The sequence below is a fragment of the Kryptolebias marmoratus genome, linkage group LG24 (assembly GCF_001649575.2).
Source record: "Kryptolebias marmoratus isolate JLee-2015 linkage group LG24, ASM164957v2, whole genome shotgun sequence".
Classification (NCBI taxonomy): Eukaryota; Metazoa; Chordata; class Actinopteri; order Cyprinodontiformes; family Rivulidae; genus Kryptolebias; species Kryptolebias marmoratus.
Window position 1 is genome coordinate 13,417,237 of NC_051453.1, and position 22,136 is coordinate 13,439,372.

At 37.9% G+C, this 22,136-nt stretch overlaps 1 protein-coding gene across 2 annotated transcripts in view; it reads right to left on the reverse strand.

The window, feature by feature from the left end:
• The window catches only part of sema6bb (sema domain, transmembrane domain (TM), and cytoplasmic domain, (semaphorin) 6Bb), a 143,287-nt gene that overhangs the window by 14,835 nt on the left and 106,316 nt on the right, over window positions 1-22,136 (reverse strand). For both annotated transcript variants that reach the window (XM_017407329.3, XM_037974251.1), the window contains exons 15-16: window positions 20,320-20,397; window positions 15,737-15,795 (exon numbers count right to left, since the gene is read on the reverse strand). In XM_017407329.3, coding sequence (XP_017262818.1) covers window positions 15,737-15,795; window positions 20,320-20,397 — 137 coding nt within the window. The remainder of the gene's footprint in view (window positions 1-15,736; window positions 15,796-20,319; window positions 20,398-22,136) is intronic.

Below are 22,136 nucleotides of genomic sequence, written 5' to 3' on the forward strand. Positions count from 1 at the left end.
ATTAGTTGATTTTCAGCTTGACCAACCTGAACGGTACACAGTCAATCTGAAACTTTAAAAAAAAGTAAAAGAAAAAGAAAAATATGGCCTTTGAATGCACCATAGAAAACTAGCTAATTTACATTAGCAGTAGTCCCGCTTTCAAGTGAAAGTTTTACAAGGGTATTTATAATAAGTGGGAGGTGTTTAAAAATGAAGTTAGAGGAAATACAAATGTACAACAGACTATAACAGTCATAGGAAAAAAAAAATCCAGGTTCTAAATTTATTCAAATCTAATGTCATTTGTAAAGTCTGTATTTGTTAAACAAAGTGAAGTCAAAATGGAAAAACCCTGTGTGAGAAACTAAATCCACCCCATGACTCAACAGCTCATACAGCCGTTTCCTGTATGAGCTGTGGTTGTGGAGGAATTTTGGCCCACTCTTCAGTACAACATTGCTTAATTTCATTGAGGTTTGCAGACATTTATTTCTGCAGCTCTCTTAAGGTCCCACCGCAGCCTTTTAGGCAGGTCAAGGTCTGGTCTTTGACTGGACCACTGCAGCATCTTGATTCTTTTCTTTTTCAGCAGTTCTGTTGTAGATTTGCTGCTGTGTTTGGAATCATTATCTTGTTGCATGGCCCACTTTTGGCAAGCCTTTAGCTGTCAGACAGATAGCCTCCCTTTTGACTGTAGAAAACCTAGTTATACAGAGGAGTTCATGGTTGACTCAATGACCGCAGATCCAGTGGCAGCAAAATAAACCCAGATCATAAGCCCTCCACCACTGCACTCCACCGTTGATATGAAGTGCTTGTGCTGATATGCTGTGTCTGGTTTTCTCCAGACATGGCGCTGTGCATTATGGCTAAACATCTCTACTTTGTTTTTAACTCTCCAGATGTTATTGTTTCAGAAGTCTTCTGGTTCATTCAGATGCAGCTTCACAAACCCAAGTCATGCTGCATCAATCCTGTTAGAGAAAAGAGGCAGCCCCACCAAACAAGCCGTACTTGTTCAGTATTTTTCTGACTGTACTGTCATGAACTTTGACCTTTAACCTGCTAACCGAGACCTCTAGAGTTTGGGATGAAGCTCTTGGGATGTTTTGAATTTTTTCCTGAGCATTGCACAGTCTGATGTATAATGCACATCTCATTCACATTGGGGTGAATTTGCTGGGAAGTCCACTCCCTGGAGGATTGGCAGCTGTCGTAAATATTTTCCACTGGTGAATTATCTTTCTCACTGCACAATGATGGACTCCAAATTGTTTGGAAATGGCCTTTCACCGTTCCCAGAACGGTGGGTTGGAACAGTTGCTTCTCTGAGGTCATTGCTGATGTCTTTCCTCTTTGGCATCATGCTAACACACACCTGTGTTCTCCAGAGCAGCAAACTGCTAAAACTCCTGCTTTTATAGAGGTGCTCACACTCAAGAACATATAAAAGTTAATTTTTTTTTACTGTAAATATTATGAACACAGTCAAGTATTAAACTCAATCTGAAATCAGAAAAATGTATGTTTGTTAAAGTTTTTCAAGAAAAAAAATATGAGAAACTGTATTCAGCAAGTCAGAGATTTTAAATTTACAAAAACGAGATCATTACGTGTGTAGCTGCAACCTTGGCTGCACTTTTGTTTGGTTATTGATGTTCCAGTTTGAGATGCAAAACCAGCAGCGACAATAAATAAACACAAACAGGATGCAGGTAATGAAATGGCAATACGGTCCTCGTGGAATTAGTCTAACGATCTGCCCGGGGGGTTCACATATCTCATTCCTAACGTATGAACTGGGTCGTATATAGTTTAATCTCTCTCACGTGTTACATCTATTTTTTACATCACAGCTGCATGCAATGCTATACACCCACCGGAAAAAAAAAAAGTATGCCAATTTGTTTTTATGTTAACACCCCAAGAGCTGAAGTGTTGGACTCGTTCCCGATACAAATTTCTCAAGGTTTAACAAAATGATTAAAGCATTAGGCCTCATGTTGGGGCGGCGCACCATCTGGATGGCTGATTAAACTGCGCTCCCCCCATTCATTCCACCCACCCGCCGGTTTGGTTAATTTAGAAACCCCATTTAATGGGATGTCTCATCTGTGACATGGGCCAAGGCCAAGGCCCGTCAAGTGGACATGCCATCAGGCATCCTGAACTGAATATTCGCTCACAATCACTGCACTCATCCGGATCCTGGACTACAGAGAGCTGAGGATGATCGATACTGAGGCACCGCAGCACATTCAGGGGTTAAAGAGATAGGAAGAGGCTGATGGAGAGAGAGACAGAGGAAAAGGGATTGGGAGACGTGACAAAGACAGGAAGAGCACAGAGGATGTGTCAGGGGAAACATACACAGAATGAAAGCAAATGAGACTGTGGAAAAAAAAGAGGGTGAGAATGAGTGAAACCTTGAAAGGATGTGGGAGTGAAAAAAAAAGCATAGCAGAGATGGCGATGTGTGGAGGAAGAAAAAGAGAAAACGTGATGTTTGATGCAGAGTTAGAGGAAGTCATCATGGCTGATTTTTGTCTGATAGTAAGAAAAATATTCCCCCTGTGGCATGAGCGGAAAGCGGTTTTATTACTCCGGATGTTAAAGTACAGAACTCTCTGAAGGTTTAACCCAGAATGTCCAGATCCTGCACACAGCTAACAGGACAAGCATTTCTGCAGACACTGAGGTGATTAAATGGCACGTACTGAATGTGTGTGTAAATGTCTTTTGGTCAATAGTCATTCATTGCTTTTTCCTCTTGTTAGCACACATGTTACACACGGGGCTGCAATCACATTGCATAAGGCAAAACATTTAATCATCTGTACAAATGCAGGAACCTCCAACTTCTTAGTGATTTGCTTTTGTGACGTGCTCCATTACAATTTCAGTTTCAACGTATATGTTAAAAATTATAGTTAAACTTTTTTAAGTGGGTTTCTGTAGAAAGGAGTTAATGTCTCTTGTGTTTGAGCTTTTTTCTGATTATGGAGAAAAACTGAAAAAAAAAAAAAATCATCCAAACATAGTGGACAACACTGCAACCCTCTTATACTCAACATATTGAGTTTCCTGTGGAGTTTATTGGCGGTTGTCAAAAAACTGAAGGTGTGCATTACCACCACCAACTCTGGAGTGTGGTTCGCTATGGATTATTTTCTAACTGAAGCGGGCAAAGAAAATGGATGGAAGGATGTATTGATGTACTACATAATTAAATTCTACCAATCAATTTTGTTTAAAAAAAAATCTAATTATAATTTGTACATGTTTGCTCCCTAAATTCTTTTGTAAAGTGCCTATTATGTTTAATTTTTCTTTATTCTTTCCAACTTCTCTCTTTATATATCTTCTCTCTTCTTCGTAATTTTGACATTTTAATATATCATGTTCTATTGTTTCTTCCTCTCCGCAGTGGTCACATTTACCTGTATTATGCTTCTGTAATTTAAAAAGTGTATAAATAAGTCTTGTATGACCAAATCTGAGACATGTTATTAGTCTTTCTCCTACTGTCCTTTGAACCCTATAAAACCAATCTTTTGTTTTCTCCGTCCCACCTTTTCTGACGCTATTTCTTCAGTCTTTGTTTGAGGATACTCTTTGTTTCTGATTTGCTTGTATGTAATATGAAGTTAATATGATTTTGAGTTCCCTTCTTTGCTGCCTTTTCTGCTATTTCATTTCCTTTTATTCCAATATGTGCTGGTACCCATAAAAATACCACTGTTAAAGCCATCCTTTGTATTCTGAATAATGTATGTAATATTGCTGTCTGAAGGATTTTGTTTTAAACTCAATAATATGGATTTTCAATCTGAACAAATTATTGTTTTTAAAGGTTTTATGCCTTCCACCCACTGTGACGCTAGCAGAACAGTTAACATTTCTCCTGTATATACAGATAATCCACCGGTGATTCGTTTTCCTATTTTTATTTGAAATTGGGGTACTATGAAAGCTAATCGTAGTTGTTTTTGATGCATCTGCATATATATCTGAATGTACTGATAATAACTCCTTATATATGTCTGCACTGTATGTGAATTTATAATGTATTCCTTATCCTTTTTGTTTTCCATTAATGTCATATCTACTGTTGCTTCTGGTAAAATCCAGGGTGGTTATATTGATAGTGGTATTATTGGACTTATTTCTAAATGATGTACTTGAAATTCTTCTATTTTCTTTTTAATAAACCATTGAAAACTTCTCGTTTCTCTCTTTCCCTTTTCCCAGCATGGATTTAAAATGTTATGTGTTGGATGATTCGGGTTATTACCTTGCAAATTTATCCAGTAATTTATTGCTAATTGTGTTCTTCTCAGATAGCATTTCTCGCATATCTACTTCACGTGCTGTCAATGGTTTGGTTTTAAATGCTCCTGTGCGAAGTTTTATTGCTTGATGTTGTATAATATCTAACTTTTCCAGATGTGTCTTTGCTGATGACCTATAAATTATACTTCTATAATCTATATTTGGTCTAATTAACCCAGTGTAAATTCATTTTTAAAGCTCCTCTATCTGCTCCCCAGTCACTGCCAACCAAACATCTCATAATATTTAGGACTATTTTACATTTATCTATAACTTTCTGTATATTTATAATCCATGTATTTTTTTTATAGAACTAAATTCCTAAAAACTTTATACGTTTGACTCGTTCTAATTCTTGATTATATAACTTATATAACTTTATTTTCCTCCCTTATTACACCATAACCTTTGTTTTTTCAACTGAGAACTTAAATCCTCATTGAAATGTCCATTTCTCTATTCCAGCTTGTATTTACTATACAATAAATTCTATATTTCGACTATTTTAGCAAACTCAAAGATGTCTATAACACAACCAGGTTTACAAATATTGAGCTAAAATTCACAGTGGTAGTAGCTGAGAGTCACCCTCAACACATACTCTGAGCGCTAACTGAAAGCATGAGATCTTTCTTTAAAACTTTTGTTTAAAACTTTGCTGGCGGGTGATAGACATTCCTTCAAGGAATGCTGGTTTCTTTATTCCTTTTTACTAAAGTTTTTTGTAAAGTTTAATTATATTTTATACTTATAACACCTAATTAATTAAAACATGATTAAATTAGTTTATAACATAATTATGCCTTTTTTGTGTGTGTTCTCATTTAGTCAAGCCTTGTATTTAATTTAGTGGACTGCAATCAGTGAAAATGTTTTTCTTTCTTGAGAGTTTCAATCAAGGTAACTTTTTAAAGGGAGTTAATTATTGCATTTATTATTGAATATGTAAGTAATATGATATAGTCTGACCTTTTAGAAAAGGCTGAAAAGGCCTGGAGGCGTTGCAATAATTTCAGCTTTTCCCCTCACCTATCCAACACGTAGGATTTACATACCCCGTTTAAAGGCCGTCAGTTGTAACTTAAGGCTGCGATGTGTAGACCCCAAAACACACAAACTCATTTCAACAAGTCCTTGAAAACAGCCATCTATCAGCAAGGACCTGTCGCTGGCTGAAGGGTAAGCCAGCCCTTTTTTTTTTCAAGGCTCTTTCTGAGGCACCCGCTGTGGAGAGGGAGATGTGAGGAGCAGAGGAAGAAATCAGATGAAAGTGTTGAAGCCTTCAGGAGTTCTCACTCTTCACAAAGCTTTCCAGCAGCTCAAGCCACCAGTTTTTTTTTATTTATTATTATCTCTGAGCTCCCTAAAAAAATCCCTAAAGCCAAAACTACAAACACCAGAAGCTAATTTACTTTTTTCCCTTTAATATGCCAACGCACATCCTCATACACATGTCAATTATAACAAGGTTGGGAGCTCTACAAGATGAAGCTCTGAATTTATGGAGGGGATCAAATCTGTCCTCCAAGCCGCTCTGTGAAACTCCTCGGGATGGGAGAGATGTATTAGCGGTCTTCTGTGGTCTGAGGATGCTACAAACCACATTTCCCCCATCTCCTCCATTTGCTAATCTATCATCTGCCTCCATCTCTCTGGCCTGGCTGTCTGAATTGCTGGAGTGACAGTAACGAGAGTTTAGATTGGTGGAAAGTGGCACGAAGGTTACAGAGTTTTCTCTCCTTCTGAAAGAGGAGACTGCATCAAACAGTTTCCTCCCCTCGCAGTGTGTTTCTTTTTCATTTCCTGTCTCCGTCTCTCTGTTGGGTTTCAGGCTGCAGGACAACACATTTATCATCCGCAGACTTAAGGCGCTCTGTCTTAACGTGCTGTCGTGTAAATGCAAAGTTGTTGATTCCCTCTGCTAAGCCTTGACACATGCAGGCCTCTCTCCAAACATCAGCGAGTGGACCAGAATTAAACGAGACGATGCGTGTGAATTTGCAGAATAATTTTTCGTTCCAACACAAAGACCCTCGCATCATTCCAACCACCTGACAGAAAGTCTGTCCTGGCTCTTCGATGACTGTCATCCGCTGCGTCGTGACGCCACAACAAGGGATTTCCAATCTGCTCACGCCTCATTGATGTTTTAGTGGACCTCAATTACGGAGCGACTGCGCACCCGCTGTTCGACCAGTCAAAACACGGCCTTTTTCTTCAGGAAATATTTTCACAGCACCATAATTGCTTCCATCTGTAGCCACACTGCAGCAACACTAGCTGTGTCATTACGGCTGAGTGAGTTCAAACCAAAACGGGTGGCGAGTGATGTGCATGTGGGACTGAGTGTCTGTGTGTCGATCTGGATGCAGGCACTTGTCGAAAAGCCTTACTCTGCTTTCATCAACAGAGAGGAAACGGAGACTTAAGGAAAGTGCTGAAATGAAACAGAGAGGGACTCAGTCGAAGCAGGATGCTTCTGCAGCTGGAACACCATCACCCCCCAAACACACAAACCACCTCCTACTATTATTTGATGGCAAATTTAACAGAGTTGACTTTAGCTGATGAGCGATCTGTGCAAACACAGATTGACTCATTTCCTCCTAAAAGCCTGTAAACAGCTAAATAAAATTTAAAAAGTGGAGTTTTTTTTGTTTTTGCTGCTGAAAGATTAGGGTCCACAACAACATAAGTTGGATGCACACATCTTTCCACATCACAGCACAGTAAAGGAGTGAAGGTGGCAGTATGGCACACCATGCCGCCCGTGTTTAGGCTGTAACTGATTGGCCTGTCAGCAAAGGTCACGACATGAAAAAAACTGAAGCCGTCCAATCGACTCGTGGAGGTAACCTGCTGAAAGTGGATCTGACATCCTATACGCTCTGTTGATGTCTGAACCAAATCTAACTCATTACAGCGTTTACAGAAACAGTTTGCATCACCTGTCATAGGCACGTTCACACATGCTCATCTCTGCTGCTCACACACACACACACAACATTTAGCTTGGTGGCTTCTCTCTGCAAAGTTTGAACTCTTTAAACCTCATTAATACTAAATCCAGCATGAATCAGCTGCAGTTTATCATTTTGCCTATTTCCACTGTGAAAAAAGACCCAAAATATTATTTCTTTTTATCTGCAAGAAGAATTTAAGGTAAAACTTTGAGTGTTAAAATGTTAGTTGACTTATCTGAGCAGTTTCAGAAGCCTCAGACATTTGAACATTTCGTACAGAATGATTGCAAGAAGGGTAATAATAATGATATTCACAGATTAAGTCAGAAACACTTTGACAAAATAACATCATGTCAATTTAGGCCTGTAAGTATAGACTAAAGAACAACTACAAAACAGCAAGTGTTTTTTGTTTAGAGTCTTCAAGCAAACAACTTTCCCTTTAAATTACTGAATTACTTTTTAATTTGGACATTCTTGATACATTTGCACATTGCTGACAATATCCTAAACATTTTCTGTTACCACACACATTATACTGATATTATCATCTACCTACAAATACATATTTATATTTATGCAAACCATCCTTTTACTTCATATAGACATTATGATTGCTAATGCTTTTTTTGCATTTGTATTTTTTTTTTTCCCTTTCTATTTTTGCACTTTTATTATTATGTTGCTATTTTGTTAAGTACCTGGATACGGGAATGACAACCCAATTTCTCCCTGGGATTAATAGTCATCTATTATCTATCATCATCTATCAAATGATCAAACTTGTGTTCTGTATTTCTTCCTAATATTGCTGTTATTCATATATAAAAAAGAGATAAAAAAAAAACAATGAATAATTGATGACTTTAGACTCAACCTCACAGCTTTTCTACAATATTAATTTTAGGCTGTTGCATAAATGCAGTCTCTGTGATTACTGGAGAAAAATCAAAGGAGTTTTTTCAGCGTTCACTAAATCCCAGAGTTGTGGCAGAACTGACTGACTAATAGATGAATGTATCAACACTGTTGACCTGAGTGTAAATAAGGGTGAAGTACTGAAGGCAGAATGAAGAAATGTACATTGTTAATGCTGTATGATGGACTTTTCTGTTCATTAAAACAAATGGCCATGAATCTTTAGAGAACTGTGTTAGGTCAAGCTAGCCACGATGAAAGAGTTCGGTGATTGCATTTCATAGTTCTGTCATTGTGTCTAAAAATGAATAACCTAAACTGTAAATACCTTCTTTTTTAGTAGTTGTATTTCTATTTGAGCAAACAACTCTCTTTGGTGTGGACTTTGTACTTAGGGGCTTTATTGACATTTTACATGTATTTAAAGCTAAATTTACCAACTTCGGCACTATTTATTGCCAGGATGGACCTGTCTCAACCTCCTCAGCAGGTTAGCAGTCCATTTCAGGGCCAACATTGAAGCAAACAAGACAAACATCCATGCATGGCCACACTGACACTCATTTGAAAATGTCAAATGGTTTCTCGTGCGTCTTGTGTTTCGAAGACACTGAAATAGAGCACAAACTTGTGAGTAAATACATGTTTGTCTGCAGCTGTGTTGTCTCATCTGTCTCGATGCACTAAGGGCATCTTAGTGCCTGAGATAAAGTAGGACCCAGAGACTGATAGACTTACAGTACAGTAAAAACACCTGCGCATATACACAAACAGACGCATAATTAAATCCAGACATTTCTCTGACCTCAGCTCTTTCATCAGGAGTATCCTTCCCACAACATCTCATCTCAATTAGATGGTATACAGCCAAACTATGCTTTGATCAGAGCAGGTTTAGAGGAAGGGCACGTCTTCTCTGCATCCTATTACCTGGCTGTTTTGGAAGGGGGTGGTATAAGTTATTTTTTGCTTCCAATAAATGCACAGAGCATCACATAAAAACCACAAGTCAATATCCTGAGCTACACTCAGCTCCCTCGGTTTACCATCTTGAAACGGATCTCACTCTGTGGTCTTCTGACGCAGCAGAAAGACATTCTTTTAGTGTTGTCGTCAAGAGCATTATCCTCATTTCATTGATTTTTCCCATGACAAATGAGAGAAAAGCTGAATGATGCAAATCACACGAGTTGGGTAAAATAAAGAGATGGGCAGCGGATAATGAAAGGGAAAGATTAAGAGGATGTGAGGCAGGTGGCTTACAGCGCCTCGACAGAGTTACAGCCTGGCCTGGAGCCAGCGGAGGAGGCCAGAGTCGGCGTCGTGACACAGGAGACGGCGGTGGCACTCGTAGCCCATTTGTCATGCCGGTCCAGCCAAGCCCCCTGAAAACAGATGCTTCTCTCGCCTCCCTGCAGCTTTCTCCACTCTCAAAAAAAAAAATTAAAAAATGCAGGCAGCCTCCAAAAGCAAAAAGTGAGCTTTACTGAGCTGATACAAAAACACAAAAATAACCCAAGCCTGCCAACCAACAGGCAGGAAATGAAAAGATGGGGAAAGAACAGAGATACAAAAAGATAAAACAAAAGGAAATATATAAACTTTCATAAAAAAAGCCCACTTCACCTTTTCTTTTTCTCTTTCCTTGTATATCCTCACTCTTTGTCCTCTCTTCCTATCACTGCTTCTTCACCTGTTTGACTTCATGTTTCTAATCTCCTGAACCACTTTGCCCTTTCCATCCTCAAAGCTTGCCTTCTTCCTATGATCTCTCAATCCCTTACTCATTTTTTTTTTCTCTGCTCTTTACTCCTTGATCTGATATCCACCCAGCCTCCCCATCCTCATCTTCGCTCTTCTCAGCCCCCTTCCTTTCCCCTTGCACAATCACCCTTGATATCTATTCGACTACCATCAGCAGGAGAAGAGATGAAAATCGATTCTCCTTCCAGCATCTGCTTCCCTCTGGTTAAGGAGAAAGGAGAGGCAGTTAGCCCGGCTCTGAGTAAGGCCGTCCATCCATCTCCCTTTGAGGTCTGACGACAAGCCTGCTCTCAAATCAGTGAGACTAGAGAAATGAGCTGCAGGAGAAGCAGTGAAGGAGCAAAAAAGGTAGAAAGAGTAGAAAAAAAAAACAACCTGCAATACAATCTCATCCCAAAAACCTAAAAAGATGCACTGTAACGTAATAAGCCTGGTTTAGCCAATTAAAAGAATTACAGATTCTCTGAAAGTGTCCTAGCAGAAAGTTGTATTGAGGATTTATTTAATTTTTTTTTTGTAAAAAGACATGACAAAGGTGGAGAAATGTTTTGATCAAAAAATAATACCTAAGTTATAAATTAATTATTTAGATGACATTCACGTTCGTGATTCCCCTTTTCTTTTGTATATGATGCAGTTAAATGTATAAGTGCAGATGAAACCATCAGATAGGTGTAAACAGTTAATAAAGAACTATGGTGAGGATTTAATGTAATCTGACTGAATTGACTGAATCTGATTGTTTTGAATTGTGTTATAATTGGACTAAACATCTGAAGACAAAAAAAAAAAAAAAAATTTAAACATGTTTTAGATCATTTGTGGAAGGAAAATAACACAGATAAACATGAAAACAGCTTCTTTAAGCACATTGGGCAGACTTATTAAAAAAAAAAAAACTTGTAAAGAAGCCACTTTCAGTGGATCTTTAATTAGAAGGGGGTAGAATGATTTAGTCAAATATAATTGAATTCTTGAGGCAACTATCACAAAATGTTTATAATTTATAATAAAGCACCTTCAGAGACACCAATAAAAGGCTTTCTAGGAAAGGTTTCTCTCTTACAGAAGTGAATGTTGAAAAATTAAAAGCATGTTTTGCTTGTAGCCCATTGCCTTGCATGTCCAAGTTTTAAAGAAATATGTTGCATGACCTGGTAGCGTTTAGAATATGTGATAGGGTTGACTTTCAGCTACTACCACCCCTAATTTTAGCTCCGTATCTGTAAACTTGACTTCAATAGTTCATATTTGTGTTGCTAAGGTTGAGAGACTTGCTGAGAGTTTCATTTAAATATGCCCAATGGTTCATGAGATATTTTGCTAACAGACAGACAAATGAAAACATCCTTTTCCATTTATCATCTTGAGAGCTAAACTTCCTTATTAATCAGCTTTGGTGGTTGTGATGGGTCAGAATAAATTTATAGCTAAGATAACCCCTAAATGTTAGCGTGTCATTTTTCATTTAAAGAAAACCTTTTACAAATGTTGTTTGTTGCTGTTCTTTTAAAAAGTGTCTGGAAGCCAGAGAGGGAAATTTTGCTTTAAACCTACAAAGTGATGCAAAGAAAAATAAAATAAAATAAGAACAAGCAAAAGGAAAAAAAGGAGCTTGCTAATTTTTTTTCCTCAAAGAGAGGTAAAGCAGCCGGCTCTCCTCTCATCTGCTGGGTCAAGAAGCACACAGGTGGAATGAGTCCAATATGAAAGAAAGGAAATATTCAGCAGGCAAAACTCCTCCATTTGTTAAACCAATCCAAATCCTCTGTGAGTTTGTGTGAAAGCATGCGAGTGCGCGCGTGTGTGTGTGTGTGTGTGTGCGTGTTTAAAAGCTCACAGATGTACGGTTTGTGTCCTGTATCCGTGGAGAACAAGGCACATGAAGAGAAGCTCAGAGAAAAACGCTGACAGACACAAAAGGAGTGCGCAGGCAGTTTTCAAAGTCTTAGCAGTGTCAGTGACAGTTTGTCATAACAAGATTATTGATGCTGTTTTTCAGTCATCCTCTGACTGAATATGGTATTTGCAGATGGCTGCAACAGTCTTCATCCAACAGAAAGACAAACAGCAAACTCAAAGGAGGAGAGCTGTGTCAAAAACAAAAAAACTGTCAAATTTAAAGAGATTTGATTAAAAAAAAAAAGGTTCTTAGCACTGGGTTTATTGCAATATCTGAAACAGAGTGTTGTCTAAAGGTTGGTAGCTAATGATTTGCATGTTTGCTTTCACATCTGCCGTAGAAGTCCAGCAGCTTCTGTTCGAACAACACTGTTAACACAACTCAGCTTCGACATATTTAATGTCATCATCAGATGGAAGCAAACACTAAGAGCTCAGATACTTCTCAAAGGTAGGAACAGAGAGCAGGACAAAACATCTTTATGTGACAAGACTAGAGGAAACACTGCACGTGTTCATCTCAGTGGACTAGGCGATGTGTTTGTGTTCAAATATGGAAGTAAGAACACGAACACTTGCTCACTTATGGTAAATCATTGGGAAAATGACCAAATTTGCACAATGTCTCCCAAAAAAGTGCACTGCATTTCTATTACAGAAGAAAAAAGTAGGAAATGAGAATGTTTAAATAATTAAATTATAAATACCAGCCTTAATTTGATTGTAGTCACAGTGCTTTGTTTTTGTTTCTACATTTGTGGCGAGATGTCCTGTATCTCCTGCCTTTATTAAAATGTGTTTCTAAAGAAAAAAACTCCAAATAAAATTATTTTTTCACTGGGAGAAGAAAATCAAAGACTACCTAACTTCTAACTTTAAGAAGCTATTGCAATTACCTGATGCACCAAGACAATTGCAGCTTTTTGTATTTTTACACTTGTCTGTTGAATGTTTGCTTGTTTATATGGTTTATTAGGACAGACTATAATTCTCCCTGAGTACAGAAACATATCATTACTCAAAGGTTACACGACCCATTGTCAGTGTTAAATTGTCTTGCTGTCACTTTCAGAAATTATAGCTGCATAACTCAGAAGTCAGCTACTTTAATGACTCATCCTAAGCTATGTGTGTTGCTCGACCTTGAACCACTGAAAAAACAGCAACAGATTTAAATGTAGTCAAACTGAAGAATGACATCTGATGACAACTACCTAACCATTAACTTATCAAATTAGACCAGATAAAAAATGTATGTCTGATCCCAAGAGCATATCTGAAAATCTTTGAACTGAGTCCTATGCTTATATGGTCTGTGTTGCAGCAACATGTCTGTGATGAACTGCAGACACCTGATTATTAATAGATCCCCTGTTTGTGTTACTTTGCACTGCTCCTAGTAAATACACTTAGTTACTACTGAAATTAGCTGCTTGCCTCTGTGTTTGTAGATTAGCTGTGTTTTAGGACCTCGACAGCATATCTACAGTCTCCCACCGGTGGTGTTCAGAATTTGTGACAAAATGTTAATCTGACCACCTTAGGAAATCTGCTCCTGATGCGAGAAAATCCTTGGATTTGTCGCTCGTTTGCAGTTGTTATGTAAATGCTTCTTGTGGCACAAGATGGTGCATTATTTATAACAGAATATCAATTAGAAAATGTATGAATACCACTCAGATTTAGCTTTAGGGTGTTTACCTGAGGCACAAGGTCTAATATGTAAAGCAGCATTAGGATATACACACAAGAAAAGGGATTGAACTACATAAACAGTGTCTACTGACAAAATTTGTGACATCTGTGCCTCAACTTTTACATACATTTTGAATATTAAATCACTTGAAGTTCCTTTATGCCACAGAGAAATACTTCAAGCTAATGTTTATGTTTGTTACTTGCACATAACTATCTGGGACTATCATTGGAAAGTGTTTGGTTACAAGCAGGGTCATGTAAAAAGTACTCGGTGTGAGTGAGGCATCTATTTGTCACTAGGTACTATTAGTAAAAATCATCAAAATGCACCACAGTATCTAAATCAAACTGTAATCAAAGTGGAAAAAAAACAAAGCATACTTTTCTTGAACAAAATAATTAGAATTTTACTCTCATCTTTCACCTAAGAGTCATTAGTTCTTGCATAACTGATATCATGGGATCATACAGTACACTAATTTCTTGAAGAGCTGCTAGGCTTCACTGGTACCACACTGGAAATTACTTGGGTGCTGATTTATCTAAATTGTGCACCTCGGCTACAAAACACACAGCTTGAAACATGATAGATCAAATTCTCATCAGATTATAATCTAATGAGTCTCACAAAAAAAAGAAAAAGAGATGATCTGCAAAATCACTGGTTTTCCTGAGTTTTATTTTTAATCTTTTGTTAAGTGTTTTGAAAGCACTTAATTTTTTTAATATTATTATTATGAATGTTGGCATTTTTGGTTATTTAGTTATGGTTTTGAGTTATTTCTTGTGACTTGATGTCCAATAGATGTCCCCAGCAGTTTCAGGTTCCAGCTCCTTACACACCACCTGGCCTCCATTAGTAATCAGCACACCTGTTGTCACTAATCACCCTTGGCTGTACTTATTCTCCTCAGTTTTTCTCTGTTTTGCTTTAGATTTGTTATCAAACCTTCTTGAAATTTGAATCCTGCCTCCTTTCCCCCTGCATACATTCATTCAACCGCAAACCATGAAAAACAACATGTTTCCTCCTATTCTTTGTATTTTATCACACATAAAGAACTTGAGTGATAACTGTACAATTAAAACTCAGTAGGTCCCAGTTAATTTACAAAAGAAGGACAAGTAATGCTCATCTCTAACCCATTTGGAGAGAAATGAACAAATTTTCAAATATAAACCTTCGCTCAAGTGATAGCTTATGTAAGAACTTGACAACTGTATGACTCTACAGCAGGTCTACAACACTTTACAAGAAGAATATTTCTCTTAACTAAACAGGAACAGTTGAGTAACATGATCTGTGTTAAACAGATGGAGATTATATGTAGCTGTTCAGAGGTATAGAACCAGCACTTTATTCGTGTCCCACGGATGTTCAGTAAAGCGCCACACATGGGCTCAGTGAAGACAAATAACTGGCTTAAGTTTGCCATGAATAGAGTGAGCATCAGCCCCCAATTATAGAGGTCACCCCCTGTGGTTTGCTGGTCAGAGGATCTCAAGTGAGTGCACAGCATCAAACAAGAGTGCCCATCTACAACAGGATTATAGTCGTTCTCACTGTTCAATATTTATCTGTTCTCTGCTCAGAGAGCACGGCGCATGAACTCAGGCAACTTTCAGAAGTAAAGGATTAATTTGCACGCTTTGGCATTAGCGCTTAGATCAAAGAGGGGGGGATGTCAGGGGAGCATCTTAAAAACCTCTGTGAATCTACAGCGGAGATTATGACTTACTTTTTACTTCTATTTTCATAATGATATGAAGAGAGAGAGAGGGGAAAAGACGTCAAGCTGCAGTTGAATATAATTAAATGCATGAAGATGGAACAGACCTCACCAGACTAAAGCAAAGTTAACTTACATGTAAACACAAAGTAAACGGAGAGAAGAAGAAAGTTCACTAAAACAAACAGTGGTTTTCTTGCCAACGCAAGACAAAGTGTTGAATATTTCTTTTGGAAGAAAACACATACTACAACAAGGCACTGAAGTAAATTGGGACTTGTCTGTGTTTATTTGTGGATGAAACAACCAGGCTGATCCCCCCTTTTTATTGTCTCACTGTTTGCTCTGAAGACACACAAGTTATGTTAAAGATCTGGGCAAACACAAGAGATCCATTTGCTATAACACTTGTAGGTAAACACACGGATGAAAAATCATTTCTCTTACCGTCACAGTCACCCAAGTGGGCCACGTTGCCATGTTCAACATCTTGCTCGAATGGCAGTCTGCAGAGGGAAGAAGACACACTCATTAATCAGAAGACACACGGGCGCAGCCGCAGCGCACATCCACTCCGATGGAGGAAAACTAACTCAGCGTTACAGCTAAGAACATGTTACAATGGAGAGTGGGCTTTCTACAAGCTTCTTTTTACAATTAGATTTAAAAAAAGATTTTATTTAGAAGAAAATGGAAAGAACGTTTTTAAATTAGAAAAAAAAAACTTAAAGAGGCCCTTAAGCTAAGCAATGTTTCATAATAATTAACGTTCCAATTCAAAGATAACCACTCACGCCTGCAGCAGCGTCCATAATTAAACTAATTAAAGCAATGAATTACAAATATTTCTGGGTCAGCATATATGTCTTCACATTAAATATATTTTCTGTACATTTTCAAGTGTGAACGAGTTTGACTAGCTTTAACAAAATCTGTTTCTGTAACTCGAGGTGGAAGTTTGGGGATTTCAAAAATTTTAAATGATTATACATTTATGAAAATGATACCATGTCAAACAGGTTTCAACGTTCAACAAAACTTTAAAAAAATGAATTCTGAGTTTCAGTAATTCCACTGGAAATTGTAACATATTGTATTTCTGCAACTAATTTCCCATTTTGGCTGCAGGAGAGCACAGAAAAAAAAACAAAAAAAAAACTCAACACAATAAAACATACGATGAAGTGAGGAAGCACAGGAAATGAGAACAGTACAGACCAGGTGCTCCCAAAAAAAACACAACTGCTTTTGGTTAGGGTTTGTGTGGAGCAGGAAACAGCCCCAACCTGCAATGGATACAATGAGTGTGTGTGTGTTTGTGTGTGTGTGAGTACAGCAAAGCATTTGCCTGCAGGCTACATTCAATTCAGAGCCCATCTAATGAAGTTCATGTGAGTGGAAATATATAGTTTAGTGATTTTAAGAAAACACATGAGAAAGTCTTCTTCTGTCCATATTTCTAAAATTTTGTCAGCTTTTTCACTTGCTTTCTGTGCAGTTCTCGAACCTGACCATGACAGCGTATTGTTCAGTGTGTGCTTAAAAAATTAGAAAGACAGACAAGTGGAAGACAAAGAACTGGAGATTTGGATGAAGAGTATCAGAAAGTTGTGTTTTCAAGAAAAAAAAAGGACTTCAAACAGGATCTGAGAGATGTTTTGTCCTTCATTGATCGGTGAGCCAAGATGTCAGCTAATTGTTGGTCCTAAAATACAATATTCTCTCTCCTAAACTGTGTTAACTTTGGTATTTTTTAATAGATTCATCAAACCATTTGGAAGAAATTGTGTCTTTGTGGTCGACTGTTTGTAACATAGTGCCTAAAGAACCAAATTAAAATAAGTTCTTTGCTAAGTTGTCTGTTATGTGTTGATACAGTCCTGGTTCATCCTTGAGTTTAGGAGCCTTTATTTGCCTGAATAATTCACAGGTCAGGGTTGAGCAGCTTATCTAACAAAAAAAATGGGTCTGAAAGGTGTCATGTGGACTCAAAATGAGTGAATAAAATAGTCCACATTTAAATAGCACTTTTTAGCATGGTCTAGATTTAGCAAAGTGCTTAACAATGTTTCCCATTCACACACAGTCAGAGAGGGCTTACTAATATATATATATATATATATATATATACTTGCACTCTATAGACAACATGTCTTATTTTCTCATACACTCCTGAGCAGATTGGAGGCGGTAGGGAGAATAGCGTTTCACTAAAGGACACCTGGACACTGCAGAGCAGAGAAATAAACCTTTGATCTTCATATGGGAAGACAACCACTGTTGGCTTAAGGCCGGCTCCCCAAAAAAACCATCCAAAGAAAAGCTTTGAAAGACCTTTGGAAAGCCTGGAGAGCTATTGATCATAACCACCTTAAAATATTACAAGAAAGCCTGTTTGCTTGAGGAAATAATATAAAGAAATGAGGGATGACTCAATACTTTTACACTGTACTGGAGTATTGTGAGACCATAACTCAAAGATAAAGGTTTCACACACTGGCAAAAGCCTTCCCCATCTGTTTTTACTATTAATACTAATATTATTACTCAGATTGCATCCAAATTAATTTCAGTCTTTAAAAGGGAAATTTTGCTAATCAGCCATTTTATATAGCATTTACAGCCATTCTGATTAGTTTTCAGCAGATATGCATTTTAGTCTTCATGCTTTGGTCCTTTAGAAGTGGTTCGACCTATTATCTCATTTAAGAATCCAACGTGATGGAAGCGCCGAGCGGATTTCATGTTACAAGCCACGCTCTGCAGAACAACAGGATGAACAGCCCGCAGAAAGATGGTAAAATGTCTTTGAAGGTTATGGCCTGGCATGGTTCTCTACACTAAAGCAGCGTTTGACCCACATATCTGAGGAAGGAGAGCAGAAACTGTACAGGGATGCTGAGTTAAACACTCAGGAAGTCCGTATTCTGCAATTAAATACAGCAGCTGCGCAGCCAATATTTGTGCTTTTAATGCCTGAAAAACACTGACAAACGAGTTTAAGTACGCTGCGAACGAACCGCTGTTGTCATCATAATAAAGAATAATGTTTTGTGTTCAGCTGGCTGCCTCACACACACTGTGGGTCATTTACTTTGTATAACTCTCCCTGTTGGTCTATGTGCATGCATGTTTTATTATATAGCATTTTTTTTTACTTCTTGCACAATATTCCAAGTACATTGGCTCATTTTTCAAAGTCTTAATATTAAAACAGAAAGCGATAAAGATCATACTATGTGTGTGCCTAATGCTGCTGAAAGTTTCACAACAAAGAGCCCAAACATGGAGTGCTCATAAACCTTGAGGCACTTCTAAAAATTATGAATATATCTGGTATCTAAACATACAATGTGCCAATTTTCCTATTATTAGGATATCTTTTGGTGTTTCAGGAGCAGTGACTCTTCTTCCCTGAGTACAGGCAAGGTCGCAAGCCACTAACTTGGCTGAGCTGAGCTGCCAACCTTTTTCATGTCATGTCTTGTCAGGAACAGATCACAAGCCAGTCAATGAATTAAAGCAGCCCACTTGTGCCTCAGCGGACCTCAGGCCCTGACCATTTGTTTGCACCAGAACAGTGACCGTCCCTCCCTTGATTGATGTGCAAAGACACATTTAGAAATGTGATAAATGTTTTATGACTCCTGAACCTGGGGTTGGCTGACAAATGTAGAGTGTGCTGCAGCTGTAGGTGGAGTAAAAGAGGACTTAATTGTTGATTAAACTGTTTTTAATTTAGTTTCTTGCTTTAGTAGGCTAATAATTGGACAAAAGCAATAAAGGCTAATGCTTGTTGTATGAAATACGTCTGGGATGCAACGCCCTGTTATACTGTGATTCTGTGTAATACTGATGGTTTCTATAGCCATGGTATCATAATTATGGCATTAAAAGGTGAATTTATTTAGATAGGAAACCATTGAAGGCCTAGCTGTGAAATACACAATATGCCACAGCATCTAGGTTATGTAATCTCCCCATTTTCTGTCTTTTATTTTAGACAGAAATGAGCAAATAAAAGCCTACAGCAGCACACATTGTTAAAAAAAAAATCTAATGTTCCTCAAAATGATTATTAAAAGTACAAAACTTTTCTTCCATAGTGGCTTCATCTCACAAGCTTCCCTCCGGTGTCAGTTTGCAAAAAGAGGTGGCATTATTCCACAAAGAGGAAAACCACAGTAACTCAATGCAGAATCGATAGCTGAGTTGACCGCCCTTGGTAAATCAAATCAAGAAAAACACAGAGGCCTTTAATAGTATAAGCAGGCAGCCCGAGGTGGTCTGTAAGGCCCGTGTTGTCTGTTCAGCTGGCACTCTACCTGTGTTTGAAAGCCTAATTCAATAAGCAGCTTGACTCAAGACAAATTTGATTTCACCGGAGGGAAACGACCACAAATAGAGGTGAGATGTAAAGACGGACCACTGTGCCTCAGTAACAGGAGGAGAGAGGGGTCACACACAAACACTCAAACACATTTGTACACACTGCCAAACAATCACACCGTCTGCAACACAGACAGAGAAGAAACAGCTAAACTTACAAAGTCACACACCAACGCAGAGTTTTATGACCAAAACTCAACAGCAGGTAAACAGAACGTTTAAAATCAGACATCTGAAATCAATAAGTTCAGACTGTGTGACGGGTTGCTCAGAGGGCACAGATCTAACTTAAAAACTCTAAAAGTTACAGGAAAAAAAACAACAGAAAAAAAACCTACAAACTCCCCCAAGAACAAATAAATAATGCATAGAATAACAATGTGGGTGAAACAGTTCTCCTGGTAAAAAACAAATTCTTAAGAGGAAAGACACGTGCGAAAAATATAAAAACAAAACTAATTCTTGGGATGAAAAAGAAAGAACAGAAAACAGCCGTAAAACAAGGCTTCAAACGGAGGCAAAGACGGATGGAAAAAAAGAAAAAAAAACAACATGTCGCAGAGCAGAAGTTAAGGGCGACATAAAGTGGACCTGGTTGGTGCGCTTTGCGTCGGTGGAACTACAAAGGGAAGGTGTCGTACCTGGTTCCAGGTCTGAGGAAGGAGCAGGTGCTTCCTCTGGTCCAGCCACAGTAGGGGTCCCTGGAGGAAATACAGTTCCTGAAGGACAGACGGGTAAAAAAAAAAAAAAGAAAAAAAGATTGGTTGAACTTCAAAGATTAAACTGAGTTCCCTTGAGGAGGCTTCAAAGTCAGTCAGCTTCATTTACTCGATGATCATAGATCATAAAGGTCAGAGTTAACCTGTTTAAACTGTGTTTATTCATGCAGTTCTGAGGAATGTGTCAAAAGCTATAGACCTAAAATAAAGGGAACTGTGATTACTTAAAGATAAGTTAAGTTGTCAACAGTTTGAATTTGTTTAAAACTCTATCATTGTAGGAAAACACCAGGGAACCATGTTTACACTGTAGTCCAACTTTGTTATTATGAACGAATGTTTAAATTTGATTAGTTTGCTTGTTTGGAGTTGAAATGTCTCCCGTTTGTCAATCAAATCCCTATATGCTGTCAATCAAAGCGTCCAGAGTCAGCATAAGTTAACCAAGAGTGCCTTTCAGCAATATTTTACCCAAAGTTTCCCTTTAAAAGCAGAAAGGAGCTCTCACATGAACTTAAAAGTGCAAAATTTAACAAGAATGAGAATGCTGACAGCAGCTAAATGCTCCCCCTGCAGCCTGCAGAGGACTTTTCAGGTTTACTGCTCAGATTCAAACATTTATTATGACAATAATTCACAATAAGGTCTACTACGCAGCAATATTTTTCATCATTATTTTGGGGTGGCTGTGGCTCAGCGGTTAGAGCAGTCGTCCTCCATTATGAGAGTTGAGGTTTGATTCCACCAGTATGCAGGCACACGTCAAAGTGTCCTGGGCAAGACACTGAAACCCTCATTATCTCTGTTGTGCCCCATCGGAGTATGAATGCAATCTAAAGCACTGATTAGACTCTATAGACTGATTTATTCAGATTAGCTTTGTAGAGTTGTCATAGAGTGCTGTATGAATGTGTGTGTGGATGGGTAAGTGAGAGCACAGATTGTGTTGTAAAGCACTTTGAGTGGTCTGGTTGGCTAGAAATGTGCTATACAAGTAAAGTCCATTTATTATGAGATAACTTGGAATAGTTAGATTTCAGAAGTTGTTTTTTATGAACTATAAATGACAAAACCAGACATTGACTTTTTGAATTTTAGAAGAATTTTACACTTTAAAGGAAATCATTAAGTTTGGGCTTTACAAAGTAGTGCAACTTGACGTTTCACTGAAATTTGTGTAATGATCACATTAAATATGATGTACATACAGCTAAGTGTAACTACTTATACAGTAGTTACCACATGAACACAATAACCTCTGCTTGCCGTCTCATAAGACTTTCAGTAGATAAGAAAAAGCAGGCACTGATGTAATAATTTTCTCCTGAGTCTGAATTTCCAACGCTGAGATTTTATGTTAAATCTTTCAAATCTTTCAAAAACTTGTCATTAATGTGTTTGCCTTGTTTGTGGTCTGACTTTCACATTGAAAAAAGCATGAATCTCAAGTTAGACAAACTTTTTAAAAATGAAACTCCAGTCTTATAAATAAGAAATGCAACCAGCAAAAATCATCCTCGCCCACATTGCCACACAAAAATAACTACCAAACCGCTCATTTACTGGAGTGAAATGTGAAAAATCAAACTTGGAAAACAGGTTTGCAGAAATATGAAGTGCTCTATGAAGGAATATTAATTGCTAAACAGTATTCAAAAACTACAATGGGCCTTTAATCAGAGACTATGGGCCTGTTTAACATAAGCACAGCATGAGTTTTTAATGCTGTGAGGATAATT